The sequence below is a fragment of the Periophthalmus magnuspinnatus genome, chromosome 5 (assembly GCF_009829125.3).
Source record: "Periophthalmus magnuspinnatus isolate fPerMag1 chromosome 5, fPerMag1.2.pri, whole genome shotgun sequence".
NCBI classification, from domain to species: Eukaryota; Metazoa; Chordata; class Actinopteri; order Gobiiformes; family Gobiidae; genus Periophthalmus; species Periophthalmus magnuspinnatus.
In genome coordinates, this window is record NC_047130.1 from 25,500,418 (window position 1) to 25,516,792 (window position 16,375).

Genomic DNA, 16,375 nt, shown 5'->3' on the forward strand with positions numbered 1-16,375 from the left:
CACACACAGTGACAGACTCGAGTGTAGGAGTGCTGTGGAAAAATCCCACACTTGTCATGTGCCTGTGAGGCAGTCCCTGCACCATCTGTGTGTCCATCATCACATCCCAGCACCAGAGAAACCAGCCATCATGCAACCAAAAGGGCTCTAATGGGGTCAGGGGAAACGCCATGTTCAGACCTGGGACATATAAACGCAAACAAACAATCACCGCAGAGCTCTTATGTGTCCTTCCAATAATAAGGAGAAGAAACCAGGCATCTAAGAACACATTGTTCTACAGCCAGGGATCGGTAACATAGTCTATAAAATGTGTTTCATTACAGGACTGAATACCTGTATTTTTGCTGTATTGTATAAACAAAATGTGGCATTAGCCTTATATTTGTTACATCATGTATTCTGCATATATTTATCACTGAACACATGTATCACCTCAACACAAGAGCGGTGAGTACTGGAGGAACTGTCCTGGAATATAGTTGCTCAAAATTTGTATTCTCTAGTATAGTTATTTTTGGTACATGCTGTTATTTCCCAACTCTGTCTACAACCCACTATAACAGCAGCATGAAGCAACTGAAGCAACAACACATACAAAAAACACTGTTTATAACTCACCATCAATCAGGCAGTAATTCAGCCAGTCCCACAGAAGAACAGTAAACCGTATGCAACATTTGTAATCCTGTAAATTGTTTTTTTTTTTAATGTCTGCCCATAAAGTACCATCCTCTTAAAACACAACACATGAACAGCAGTGGGATCAATAGCATGTCTCCTGCCTCAGTCTCAGCTCCGTGCAGCCGTTACATGTGAGATTAAAGACAAATGAGAAGCGCCCAAGCTCTGTTTAACATGCCATAATGTTCAGGGTACATCCACATGAGCGGCATGTTATATTAACCACAGTATGCAGATCAAACCGGTCTGCAGAGACGCTCCAGTCAGCTCTCATCATAAACTGTCATATATGGGCTGGGAATTCAATTTATCAAGGGTTACTCTTAACTTATTGTAAAGCTCAAAGACTTTTTAGCTTGGCCTTGGAATATTAAAGACTCTTTACATCATAGCAGCGTTTTAAAGAAAATACAGTATGCTATTGTAAATGTACAGGGACACTCATTTTATTTTCAAATGAGGATAAATCTTGCAACAAATTTGAAGATTTTGGAATATTTTAGGTGAAACTAAATTAGCCATGACCACAACTGGAAGAAGGCGTTTTAAAGGTGCACTATGTAGCTTTTCTGGTGTGGGTCCACTACCTGTTTGTCTCTGTGGAGATGTTATTCTTTAGCCTGGAATGTTCCACAGTGACATAACAATGAAACTTATCAATCTTGCATTTATTTATTTACTTTTTATTGCTCGGAAAACATGCATTTTTACAATGAACTGGGTCACCTCACTGCAGTCTGTAACTTGGCCTGTTGCCATCATGCACCTGTGTCCATAGAGATATAAGTTTAATACCAAACTATGACACATCCAAGCAACATCTCCATGACAACCAGGTGGCATACCGGACACTCCGTCAGAAAAGTTACACGGCGTATTTTTAGCACCAAGAATACAACAATGCTCCGATCAGCTTTCAAAATCCCAATCAAGTGAGAAAGAGAAAAAAATATCGACACAAAAACCAAATGTGCCGACTTCAATTACCAAATCAACTGTCCAAAGCCTTTGCAGTGTGGCACGGGCTGATTGCTGACTCAAAGAGCTGGTTGATTAGTTACAACTGTGATGGATGCAAGAAAACGTGTCCATTTTCATCAGTATGGCCAGACTCCCAAGACATACTTTTCTGCTTTGCTTTTATTGATTCTCTCTCTGTGGCTCTTATCAAGATTGGAGTGTAACAGTGATTCATTGGCTCGAGATGAAGTGGGCGGTAACATTAATCACCCTTCACATATCAATACAGAGCAAATTCACAGTGCAGAGGCCCCACTGAGCAGTACAATAACTTCATTACGGTTCCTATATGTTTCTGATGATGGCTGATAATATGGTAGGATAAACTGATGTATATATATGTGTGTGTGTGTGTGTGTGTGTGTGGGTGTGTGGGTATGTGTGTGGGTGGGGGTGTGTGTGTGTGTGTATGGAATGTAGCTATATAAGTGTTGAGAACAATTCCAATGCAATTTCTTAACCTCCTGAGACCCGAGCTCTTGCATGACAGGCTTTATTAATTTCTCTTTGTTATTTGGGCTGACTGGGACCTGATGAGTCTAAATACAAAGAATTATCTTTTTACATTATGTAGTTTCTGAGAAAAAATTATGCAAATCAAATGTCCTCATATGTGACATTTTACTCATTTTGATAAAACATTTAAATAATGATTTGCAAAAACTATTTATTAAAACCCTGAAAACAGCAACATTTGTCCTGAATCTAAAAACAAAATGAGAAACAACAATTGTGCCTCTTGGAACAATGTGCCTCTAATAATTTGCAAAACAAAGACAAACCAAAAACGTGTTGTCCACATATGAGGACGCCAGGTCTCAGGAGGATAGGGCTGTGAAAACTTAATGCTATTTTTGTGATATAGCAGATTCAGTAATTCTCCGTTGACTGCAGCTCTTTGCTCGGACATGGACCCTTTTCCCCACCCTCGCCTCCTATTGGTCATCCTCTGTAATGCTCTGAGTGAGTGACAGATGGACTTAACCAGTCACACAGCCAAGTGTGAACTCTCAGAGGCAGCAGACTTTGTTAGTTTCCTCCAAAAGTAACGATTTAAAAGTGTGTGACAAAATGGTGTCCTACAAAATTGTGATATGGTTTTGGCATATGGCCCAGCCCTCACTAAATCGCAGGTTATATGCATTTTTTTTCTGCAGCTGTACCATAAAAGAAGGGAACTGTCATGACTCGGTGCTATGTTTTAGGGCAGTCAAATGCTGGTCGCTAAACATATTGTAAATCCCAATCTTTTAGAATATGACATGTAACAATTCAGCTTCTCAGTTATGTGCGCCATTTTGAGTACTTAATATTTTGTTTTGAATTGCTATGGCAACAGTGCTAATTTTTAATCACTCTGATCCCCTTGGAAAGTGCTAGAAGATCTCCAGGGCTCTTCTTTTATCATTTCTACAATGTTTGCCTCCTCACAATATTGCAATAACAATTTTGTCAATGATGATATTTCACTATTATCTCTGGTTCATATGTTTAACCATGAAACTTTCAATGGTATATTTCATTTTTATGTGTCAAAACAGCAAAGATTGAAGTCATCTTTTGGCTACTTGAGGATCAGTAAAAGTAGCAATAGTAATAGTAGTAGTAGTAGTAGTTTTAGATGTAAAATTTTTGTAGAGGTCTAGGTTGATCAAACCAGAGCAATTGCCATAGTAGTCCAAAAACAAAGTGTAAGTAACAGCTAAATATAAACTTCATTGATTAACCATTAAAATACAGATATGACTTACATGACTTAACTAATGCAATGTAATGGAGCTAATGCAATTTGAATGTAATGTACGCCTTTTATAATATTACGTAAGCAGATTTAACCTTAGCAGCATAACAAAATGCATGTTCACCCAGCCCAAAGCCTGCAGAGTCTCCGATGGAGGGTCAAGTAAGCCCCTGCGGCCCCTCTGTGGTTAAATGTAAGCTGTCTTTAGTGATTCTCCAGCAGAGCGCACAGCCTGCTCTCTCTCATATCGCCCTGTCAATACAAGGGACGTTATGCTCCACTTTTCCTTAGGTTAGAAATTTGTCACTCCAGACATTCTTTAGCCTGGAACAAAAAATCAAGCATCTATAGTATTGTCAGGATCCCAGTTTTTCCCTGTGTTTCTGTGCTGTATCCCCCCCCTCCCTTATGTGTCTGTGCCTGGAGCTGGGCGGAGAATCTGGCACCACCCACTACACACCTGCAGCCAATCAGCAATCAAGATACACCCTCTGGAGCACAAAGAGTCTGGTCATTTCTACGCACAAGGTCAGATCATCAGCGTATCTTCTGTTGTATTTTACTGCTTGGCCCAGTCTAATTTGTTGTGTAATTCGTAGTACTTAGTCTGTTTTTCTTGTTTTTTTCAGATCTTAGAACCCACCGATCACCTCAGCCTCCGACCCAGCTCCCTACGACCAGCTTTTGCAATTTTCCTTGTAATAAACTCTGTTCAGTTTTTAAATCCAGAGTCTTTTGATCTGCCAGCTGTTACAAAAAGTATTTCTGTACAGTTACTAGCGCTCCATCTAAGTTAGCCTATACTTTCTACTTAAATGCCTACAAGCAAAACCTTTTAGTTCACCTTGGATCTATGTTTCTGTCTCATGTTACAACCAGACAACTTTTTAGCCAACCAGGGACATGCATAGTCTGCCGTATCAAAACAAATATGGCTGCCTATGAGGAAAAAAGAAAAGAAAACATTGCAGATCAATGAGCGAAGCTGTTAATCTGAAGTGAGAGAAAAAATCTAATTATTATTATGGTTTCATAAAGTTGTACAAAAGAAAAAAGAAAAAAGAAAAAAAAAAAGCTATTTGCAACTTGAAAGAAGCTTAGCAAAAGGTCATGACTGTGTCCAAATGAATTTCTATTGTGTTCGCCAGAAGAAAGAAAATGCATATTATAGGTCGACTTTGTGTTGGCTGAAAGTGTCAAAATATTATGAGCTAGAAAACGCTGAACATTTTACACCAACTTCATATATTCAGAAACCCCTGATCAACATGGCACACAGGTAGAGCTGTTAGCCCACATCAGCACAGCTTTGAGGAGTGGACTAATGAGCTAATTGAATGTAGTATATATATATATATATATACACACACATCGTAGAAGAGCTGGCAAAGTTTAGCACAATAAAGCCTCTGCTGCTGACTCACGTAAGGTTTCCTCTAGTTACATAACTGAAAAAAATAACGGTACATGGAGGTGTTTCCTTAAGTTTAGAAGATACTCACTGTAGTTAAAGGAGCACTATGTAACTTTTCTGCTAGAGGGTATGCCATATGTTTGTCCCTTTTCCGGGAATGTTCCACAGTAAGGCATTAAATGTATCTTGCAGTTAATGAATTAGGATTTATATTGGTCACAAATACCTACTACCTACTACTTACATATTCTGTAGTGTGGAACATTTAGGCAAGAAAAGAACTTCTCCAGAGAGACCTTCCACCAGAAAGATTGTATACCTTTAAATGAGTAAAAATGAATAAAACAAACAGTAATCATTAATGCCATGGGATATTATAACATGAAAAAACTTTGGGTGTATGTGGTAATAGTAGTAGTAGAAGTATTTGGCTAAACCATAGAAGTATTATGTTTGTGATAACTTTGTATAGAAGACAAAATCCACGGTAACAAAGAAGTTTACTTACTAAGAAATAGGCTGTTGACAATAATGAATATCTCAGTATTTGTTTGGTTTATTTTAGCAGCAACAATCAGATGATATTTTTGTAATTCATCAAAAATGTGCCTTTAAATCCCTTGGTATCACACCAAAGTTAAATAAAAATAAACCACAAAAGAGATGCAAAGATATCGCTTATCACATTTTTTGGTAAAAAAGTTTATTTTTTGACATTATCTTGTGGATGATATATTATCACCCACCTCTTTGCTACACCTGGAGTAATACTGTTGAGGCGGGTCATATTAATGTGTTCACCTGCTGTTAGCTGAAGTGTCCCTGTTGTAGCCCTATTGTCCCAGACAGCAGTCCTCTCCATCTGAGTAAACAGCAAATCCTCCATGACTGACAGCTGCTCACAGACACCCTGCTCCTGGCCTCATCAAACATAATGCCCTATAGTGTCTGCATGGGGTCACCAAATACCACTGTACAAAGACAGATGCACCAGCGATTAGCCTGAGCCCGACATGTAGCTCCATTTGTTCAGAGGACATACAAACAGCGTGAATAAATAGCACTGGGCCAGGTTAGCAAACATCCAGGTGTGCAACGCGCCGCAAACAGGGACTAACTGTGAGCTCAGAGAAATGATCCCCAAACAACTCAGGTACATACAGCCACTGGACATTTTATTGTTTATTTTAGAAAGGCCTGCTCTCTTTCAGTCTGTGAATCTATTTAGCTGCAGTTCAGTGGATTCATTTAATTTAGCGACACGTAAAGGTGCACTGTGTTACTTTTTTCCACCACCTACTTGTCTCCAGGAAGATCTTATTGCTTAGCTTGGAATGTTCCACAGTATGGCATAAAACTATCTCCATGGAGACAAGTAGGTGACGGCAGAAGGTCGAGTTATATGACAGAACCGTGGTGAGACGATGCTGCTCTGTATGAGTGCCCGTTTCAAGGTTATTTTTAGCAATAAAATCACAAACACTAATGTAATTAAATAAATACTAGTTGCGTTCAATGTCATACAGTAAGACATTCAAAGTACAGCAAACCTTTACTTCTAATTTCCAGATATAAGGTGAATTTAAATATAGCTTGAGTTGTAGTTTCAAAATGCAGATGGATATTGTTATGCATGACAATCAATGAGAACAGTGAAAATGCCAAAGCTCACTTCAGAATGAACAGACTGGTTTGGAGTGATAATGCTAACAAATATGTGCACACTTCACTTTGAACTTGAGCCTGAGTTTGTCTAAGCTGCATTATTAATATTGAGATGTGAAGAATAATACTTTTAAATGATGAAAATAAAACAAGACAACCACAACATAAACACATAAAGCCTAAAGTGCAGCACCTCCCATTCCACACATTTCACTTTGACACTTAACATTTCAACGCTGTGTAAAGGTCACTTTTGTATCTGGCAAATCTGAAAAACGATCTTGTGTTGTACAAACATAGTACAAAACAAATCAAAAAATCATAATCACTAGTGCGATTTGCAGCATCACTGGCACTGTGGTTCAGTTGTGTGTTCTGACACTTTTCACTCAAAACCAACTTCATTTCATCAGTTATTTGATCGTCACCAAAATGTTGTCACTTAGAAACTTGCTCAAAATCTTGCACATTTTTTCTCACTTTTTCACACTTTTAGGACTAAATTTCATTAGCATATAATCTACTCAATCCACAAATAGAAAAGTGATTATTTTTTCAATTAAACAAAAAAAATAAAAATAAAAATAAAAATAAAAATAAAAATAAAAATAAAAATAAAAATAAAAATAAAAATAAAAATAAAAATACATTTCAATTCAATATACTGCAAAAGGAAAACCACATTTTGTGGGATTTTTAATGACAGATTCAAAATGTTGATATCATAAAGCTGGAGGTCACATACTAGACCTATGTTGATGTATTGCACTGTTGTGTGTGTGTGTTGTGTGTCTTAATAACTGTGAATGATTCTTTTCACAATATTTACAACACTAAAAATGTGATACTGTGGCCTTTCTAGCGTATGACATGATGAACAAACCTAAAAAAAATTCTAATATGACTCATTTCATGATAGTCTCGGACGATATACGATTATATTATCAACATTTTAGGACTAAGACGGGCTGTTTTCCTGCTTAGTCTCTCTCTGGCAGTTGTAGTTATTGGCTTGTTAAGGGAGACAGTATTTGAAATGGAAAAGATGTGAGTCTGCCGGGACACTGAAATGAGCATAACATCATTTCAAACTTTCAAATTAGACTTCAGCAAATGAAAAATCTGACTTCAGTAAAAAGACTGAAAGGATTTTTGTGTTTCATTCTGTTTGGTTGTATTATTTGGTGACAGGCGTGCTCTTACGTTGCAGGTGTAGCTTTTAGATTGCTGTGAAACGTGAACAGCTCAATTCAAATGCTCAAACGTTTGTACAAAAGCTCTGCTACTCATATTGACATGTGTAAAGTTGGAGTCTTAAATCTGCTGCACCTGACTGTTATTTCACAGTGTGGGGAGCGCGCTGGGTGCTGCTTATGTCCCTGTTTGTTGCCAGTCTATTACTCTCCCAAGGAAAAGGCATAAATCCTTTTAATCTGCTCCCCCATCACAAATCACTTACTGTCTTTGCCTTTGTATAACACTCTCTCCCTCTCCCCCTCTCTCTCTCTCTCTCACTCCCTCTCGCGCCTGCCTTCTCCCCCACGTTCCATCTTTCATTTTTATATTTCAGGGGAGTGGTCCATTTGATGTTCAAAACGAAACAGATCACACGGATTATATGATTATTAACATGTGGCATTAGTCATGTTCGATATAAAAAGGAATATATAACACGATATTATGCAAGCAGCTAAAGTGAGATTTTACAAGGAAAATCAGTAGCTATCGTTTACATCTACTGGAATGTCATAATGAAAATATAAGGAATAAGGAAGTAATGCTTGTATTTATAAGCATCTGTGCAGTACTTCATGAAATACACCCCATGCTTTACTTTATGGGAGATCACTGGGTATTTTTGTGAATGGCTTATTGGTGATTGTACTTACACTTCTGTTCTGTCCGTTTTCCTTTCAGCGTTTCCCTTCTGGATCGTCAAAGCCATATTGATTTGGCTTCTTTAGACCAGATGCCCTTCATCATATCTTCATCCCATTTCATTTATTAAGGTTGAAGACATGCAGATAGGAAAAACTGACCCTATATAGAGCGATATCACTGCAATTTAGCTGGCAGTTTTCGGCATTGATTTTATTTATTATTTATTTTTTATAGTAGTAGTAGTACTTTCTTTCATTTCAGCTCAACATTTAGGCTTGATAGAACTGATAGATCAAAACCATTTTCGCAGTTAGTTTCAATATCAAACCAATACTAGCTTAAATATATCTAGTATCAGTTGATATCTGGGAATCGATTCTTCTGACGACCCTAATGCATGTACATGTTGAGTTATCACTTACCAAGCATACTGTTTCCATTTGTGCTTTAAGAAAAATATGATAGCACGCTTAATATGAGGTTTGACATTGTGATTTCTCTCGTGTGATTTATGTGGAGTATTGGGAGCGGGGATTATGCCACGTCTTTTAAGAACAGTGGATGGGAGCCCCTTAGATTAATCTCTCCATGTACAGTATTTATGTATGTGGGCGAGAGGACGGCGCTGTCATACGTGTAATGTTATTGGTGTCCTTAACAACGGTTGCTCTGGTGCAGCGGACCTGAGGTAACACATTTGTTTAGATCATTGGGTTTTAGTCACTGAACTGAACTGCAGCCGCGTCTGTGAGGAACAAAAGTCTGTAATGAACATGAAGAGGCACTAATAAAAGCCAGGTCTGATTACTCTGAGTGACAAACCAGCACTGCGAATTTACTTTAAGATTAATACTACATTTTCAAAGCACGGCATTGGGACCAGTCTATTAGAAATGTCAAGATTTAAAAATAGCCCTACAATCTATAATCAAAAAAGAAAAAGTAAATATGTGTTTTGTTTTATCTTTATCATTCAGACATTTTGATTTCATGGCACTAGTCACATACTAGGGCAATAATAACATAGACGGTGCTAATAAAAAAGAATGAATGATTTCACTGTTGTTTGGTTATGTTGTCAATAATCATAAAACAAAGATAAACAGTAAAAGCAGCACTAAGATTTCATACTGTGATATTCCTTGGCACAAACAGATATTTTATGAGGCCCTTTCATTTTGATCAAGTGTTGTTTTATCTTACATTTGTGTGGGACAATGGTTGACATGATATGGTGTAAAACAAACTATACACCAACATTAAAATCACTTTGTGGTTGATTATAAAGTTATTTTCTTGCCTCTGAAATCAGCAAGCATTCACACCTATTTTTCCACCTTCCAGCCTTTTAAAAATATATGAAACACCCCTATACAGAAAAATTCAAACCAACACATTGGCCTGCATTCAGTCCTGAAACATTTACATTTCGTTGCTATTTTTGCCGCAAGCGTTTCTCTGTGTGGCAAATATCAGGTGACTAGCTGCAACGAATGTCATTGTCATTTTGACCCCAATTCTGATTGCTGCCTTCAAAGTTATCAGGGCTTCTGGGAAATAATGTTCTAACAAACCAGATGTGAGTGACTACATATACAGACAGGAGCTGCGTACAAGTCGTGGTGCGTTTGTGTGTTTTTCTGTGATGGGATTTTGCAGCGTCTGGAGATGTCACCTGCTGGCTCTCAGCTGTCACTCTTTGAACTTCACATAGACACAGTGTTTTACAATCACACTACAAGCTAGTTTTGGTTGCGTACAGGCAACATCACACCAGAGCAAGCAAGTTCTGACAAAAGACACAAGGAAAGATGCATTTTATTTCACACATAAGTTGCAGGCTATGAGTATATATATATATTCTCCAATCTTATCTTGTACATACTTATGGCGTTAAGTTGTTATGTCATCTGTCACTACATCCTATTATCCTTTCTTTTGTCATCATCCTGCCTTTTCCCTTATTCTTTTGCATGGGGCTGCCCATCTTGACAGCAAGTTCTATATACGCCCTACAGAGCCATTTTAAAGCCTCCCAGAGAATCAGTGCAGAGTTGACTTGTTGGTGCATATGAACATTGAACATTTTACACAAATCAACCTATTTTATATTGCCAAACTCTCCATTGAAATGCATGGGAAGTGCCATCACAAAGAAAGCACAGTTTAATCACATTTATGGAAAAAGTGGGCGGGGATAAGATCAATATGATGGGCAGCAAAATGAAGATTTGAATGAAGATTTTTGATTTTATGTTGAATTGTAGTGAGTGTTTGGTTTAGTCACTAATAGACAGGAGATAGTTCAACATTTATGTATTGATCTTTTGGATATTTCTCATGAAAATACTGAGAAAACTGGCTCTGGCCCTCCATCTAGGAGTATTCACAGGTTACAACAAGCTATGGCTACAGCGCTCCATCACCATAGTAATAAATGATATCTTTTGCATGGGTAAAAGTCCTCACAAGAAGGAATTATTTGACTGGAACTCATGAATAGAAATATCACATTTTACAATCTGAAAGGTGCCAGTAGACTGATGTTCATCTCAGCCTGGCCTTAGGTACTCCTCATTTTAACATTACAACTTTTTAATGAAGAATACCTGCATTAACTCAACGTCTCAACATCCTCAACTACTTACGCTCTATCTCCTGCTGTGATCTGCGATTTCCTCAGTGCCACTGTTTCAAAACCAAGTATATTTCTGTGTTACATCATTGGCTCGTACACCTTCCCTCTACTGTATACTCGAATAGAACAGATAGGAGAATAACTTCATTAAGCCATTTATAGCCACATGGGGTCAGAGGGCTATGGCAGCATACAAATCTTCGCTTTCTAGGACACAAATAACTTACTTTGACAACTCCAGAGGGGAAAAGTGAAATGGGCAAAAGATATAACACTAATGTAAGTTCACACTAATACAGAAATTACTGTTGATTTTAGATGGACCTTAAAAATACCACTTTCTTTCAAGGCTGCAAGGTGAAACAACGCAGTAGATCCAACTGAGCCATGGACTGGTGCCAGCATTAAACAATAAAGGAGCAAACTTCCACCTCCAGTCTTAGCGATTAGCAACTACTTCACATTCACATCACAACATGAGGAACACTTTGCAGCACTGTACCACTAGCATTAACACTGTGATGTACTGTGTTCAGAGCAGCGGCCCAACAGGGACTTGGTCCGAGCCTAATGATAAGGAACCAGCTATTAGCAGACCACAGCTAATTAGAGGTGATAATTGATAATATCACAATTATTGTTTTAGAGATATGCGAAATTAGAACATTGAGTATATTGTCTAATAAAAAACATCAAAAGACATGTGCCAGGCTAATTCTGACAATGTGGAAGGAATCCAATACTCCTACACTGAAAATGTGGAAGGAGAGGATGATGGACATGCTGCATGGAAGATGGGACATGGGACTGTTTTTGCTTATTTCTACAACTGTATAAATGTGTAAGTGTTTCTGTGTTAATAATGTACTGATTTTTAAAAATATGTCTTCTAGTTTTCAGGCTGTGGTCCTTTAGTTGATCAAAATTTGCATTAGTTGACTAATCATGTACATAGATTTTATGGATATTATTATAGAAGGAAAGTTATTGAGTGAGTGAGTTAGCTGAAGATTTGGTATTTTGGGGTATTTATATGTAAAAAGGCAGTTTAAACTCATAATGCGCAAGTTTAATCTGTCAATGTAAAAATACATTGTTTCCAGGTACTTTTTTCTGCATATATAGATGTTTTTACATGAATTCCCATGCAGATGTGGTTCTGTGAGAGCAGTTTGGGTCAGATGATTCAGAACGTCGGCCATGCCCCATATTTACATATTGTCACTAAAAAAAAAACCTGAATTATTTAAAAGATGGGCTGAAAAAAGTGCTGATAAACAAGAGGATGGAGTGATGCTTATGCACTTGCATGTGGTTAAATTTACAGTTCATTCACTTGTGTGAAACTTAAAGTCTTGAACCTCAACCAAATCACTAACAGACACATTTCAGCACATTTGGATGGACTGCCAGAATATTGTCTGTATATTTTCATTGTCATTTTTTTTTAACTTTTAATTTACTTACTTACAAATCCATCTAACCTTAAAACTACTGAAACATCTGCTTACAATATTAATGTTACATAAAAGCATTTCCCTTTCAAACTTAAGAAAATTAAATGCCGTCCTCCTACCTTTCTTCCTACAATATGCTTTCTGTCCCTCTGTGGACACACTACACTTAGCCAAGACTATAATGCCACTCTATAGTCTTATTGTGCCCTCTGGAACAATCTCAATAAGTGTATATTTCCATAAATTAAACTAACACAATCCATATGTGTCAATAAACTTAATTTCTTACCTACATTATATTCTTAGAGGAACAGCGCCATTAGTCCAAGGGTCTCCTGGGACAGTAAGCCCTTAATGCAAAACCTCTTAGCAATTAAACATGCAAATGGTTTACAACAACAACTAACTGCATATATATATATATATATATATATATATATATATATATATATATATACATATACATATATACACACACACACACACACACACACACAGATATTGCATGGTGTTTTATAAAATACTATTTTGAAACAATCATGGCTGCAGACTTTGGGAGGTTGGCCATGTTAAACCATGAATGTATTTTTGATGCCAATGTCCTTAATAACGGATTACAGTGGAGCTCCTCCGCATGTTCTGCACACGCCTTTAAGTCTTTTCATTACCCCAATACCACAGCAAATGCAGGGACTCATCAAAAATAAGATGATGATAATGTATCAATGACACTGGTAGAAAAGTACAGCATAACAAAACTGGAGACTAGTATAGACAAGACAGGAACGTCACATTACAAAAGAATGATCGTGATCATAGTCGTTCAAGCGAAATACGGAAAATAAACTTACATTTCAATATATTGTTTTGCAATGATTCAAACTTTTCCAAGCATTGGGGAAAATACCTACAGGTTTTTTAGGTTGATTAGCAGATGCCCCACCACAACACAAGTCTTCATTTGGATCGGGTCAAGCCAGGGACCTCTTTGCCATTTACAATATTACATAATCATCACTATCTTTCAATCAATAAATGGTTGGAATATTTCACTCACAGCTGTAAGACAACTACATTTAACTATTTAATGGGTTCTTTCATTGCCACTTTAATTAGGCAACTAAAGATAGTAATAACAATTATGGTGTTTTACAAGTGCAATCATCGGATGAAGATTTTATCTGTTGTCAAAAATAGACTGGTTGCCAGAAGCTTCAAATACATGGGCTCGGTTCTATCACTCTCCCACAGTGGTCATCGATGCTGCCTGTATCAGATAAGTAACCATGTTGTAGTCTACCAGTAACCCACTCGGATCAGCACTGCAAAACAAACAAATGGTTGGAAAGGCTGTAGTTTAAGCCTCCTACACACTGTAGTGCATGACTCAGCAAAAAACACCACCATATGGCTTAACTGTGTCCAAGGAAAGACACATAGTCTACAGGTTACACAAAAGGAAGTGAGCGTAAGGAAAATATCGCTCGCATACACACAAGAACATGAGTAATGGTGAGGCCATATAATTTAAAGAACAGCTTTAAAGTCATTCAGAAGTCTGCTGGATACTACTGTCCTGTTGGCATCAGGGCTGTTTGTACTGAAGTGAGTCCAAAAAGCAATTCACTAAATAGGCAGTGGGAGGATGAATGGTTACTGTGCCTGAAAAACACAGGCCACTAAAAGTAGGTCTTGTACTGTCCATGGCTCCTAGTGGTGACTTTGACAGTAAGGACAGTATGACCCAAAAGTGGCTCCCCCCCTCAGTGAGGCGCAGAGCTGCAACATGAAACCAGGAAGTGGGCCCAAGCCTGTCCCCCAGAGGAGCAACATCACTGAGAGAGGGTCCAACCTGGACAAAGCTCATTGTATAATATATATCATGTACATCATGTGTGTCAAATGTAATGGCTGTTAATTGACTTTGAGCCATCAGGAGCAGCCATTCTCTCCTCTGAAAGGACAGGGGTTATTAAACTGTACATCTCCAGAGGTCTGTGCCTAAAAGTCACCTTGGGAGGCCAGATTGGAAGGGTAAGTAATGGGGGTAACGGTGTGGGACAGGGCCAGCAGGCAGGCATGCACAGCGGCATGAGTCCAGGGATGAACAGGCCAACAAGGACAGTGTGCTGTCTCAAAGCGCCTGCATGGAGCTGCTCCTGAACGCCCTTCTAACGCTGCTGGCATTGATTTAAGTGCGAGCTTGTGAATGGAGCTCTGCAGTGCCATGTGTCCTTTTCCCTCGCTCTCACGCGCCTTGTGCTCCTGCCATGCATGGGACATTCAGCATTTTGCATCAAATCCACAACTGCATGAATCTAGAGGTGGCAGTGCTATAATTTATGGGTTGTGGGATAGGCCGTGTGTGTTCAGCCTTATGTAGGTCATCAATGACAACATCTGCAATACCAGAGACGCGATTTGTCAACGCGTGCTTATTACTATGTTACTTACCTTCAGCTGTCGCCGAGCCATATCTGTAGGCTGTTTGGCGTTGAAAGGGTACGCGATGCACCGCATGACAAAAACATACAACTGCAGCTTCTTCTTGCGGTCCTCTTCCTCTCGCTGCAGCTTCTCCAGGTCCTCCTTCTCCTCGCTGACAGCTGAGGGGCTTGGGCTGGTCGGACGGGCACTGCTGCGGCCGCTGCTGGGGGCCAAGCCACCCGAGCTGTTGCTGGTCCTGCTCGGGGAGACGCGGGAGCCGGCCTGAGGAGCCTTCGCCTCTTTACTCTCCTCCTCTACTATCCCATCAGACTCCTCCTCGCTGGACGACGGGTCGAGCATCTTGCTCTACGGGCGGCTCGTGCCTCTTGTGACTCGCGCTGTCCTCGCTATATTGGCTTGTGCTGGCGTTTGGACTTGGACGAGCCCGAAGAGGAGCAGAAATAGGCCCCGGTTGTAGCCGCTCGCTGGTGAATGTCAGCAGTACTCGTAGTCTGCTTCACAATGAGCATTCTCCGCCTGCGTCGAGCACTCGTCGACGCTTACGTGCTTTCTGTGTTTGAGCGTCCAGTTAGACCGCTGCGGATGTGAGGAGAAAGAGGAGGGGCTAGAGTACAGATGAGAGAAGGTGAAAGCGGGAGATGGCCTCTCCCAGCCTGCTCAGAGAGGGAGCGAGAGGGAGGGAGAGGGAGGGAGAGGGAGAGAGAGCGAAGGGAGGGAGAGAGGAGAGAGGAGAGAGGAGAGAGGGAGTGGAGCTGGCCGTGGTGCTGAAATGAAAGCAGGAGTACAGAGTGGAGTGAAGGATGCGTCCTGTTTGGAGCTCCTCACTACAGTCTGCAGAGCTACACCTAAGATGGCTGCCACGGGACTCTCCTTCAGACTGGGAGCTTTACTGGGGGCAGCACAGGATGTGTACATGGATCAGTTAAAATGTCTCATTGATCGTTCGTGGTTCACTGTGGGGTGGGAGGACCATAAAACACTCTTCATTTTCCGCCTGTGAGCTACACACATGTATTATCATCTCTTCTGGAGACTTAACTACTATCCAAATAGAAGAGAGTTTGTCTGTGTGTATGTTCAATTAGAGTTGGAAACATCAACCTGTAAGAGATTTTGTTGTGGGGATTTGGTCTTTGTTTTGAGTGGTCATGTGACTCTAAATCCTTGGCCAACAAAACAAATTAATCCATGCAGACCAAACAGTGCAATACAAGCATATATGAGGAAGTGGCAAAACACTGTCATTTGAGAATTTCTGTTTAATGAAAATCATGGTCAAAGAGCAGTACTTTGGATTTGGATTTCATACATCTTGATAAGAAATAACCAGTGCATTTGTCTCCACAGCTGGACTCATAACTCTTGATGACGTTTTATTTTGATTTGATGATTTACAGGCAACAGCAGAGTTAAAACAAGAGCCTGTC

General features: G+C 39.3%; 1 protein-coding gene across 8 annotated transcripts in view; it reads right to left on the reverse strand.

Moving 5' to 3' along the window:
• cadpsb (Ca2+-dependent activator protein for secretion b) overlaps positions 1 to 15,488 on the reverse strand; it is a 57,641-nt gene extending 42,153 nt beyond the window's left edge. For all 8 annotated transcript variants that reach the window (XM_033966083.2, XM_055221951.1, XM_033966082.2 and 5 more), the window contains exon 1: positions 14,955 to 15,488. In XM_033966083.2, coding sequence (XP_033821974.1) covers positions 14,955 to 15,287 — 333 coding nt within the window. In that variant the 5' untranslated portion in view covers positions 15,288 to 15,488. The remainder of the gene's footprint in view (positions 1 to 14,954) is intronic.
• Between the last annotated feature and the right edge of the window lie 887 nt (positions 15,489 to 16,375).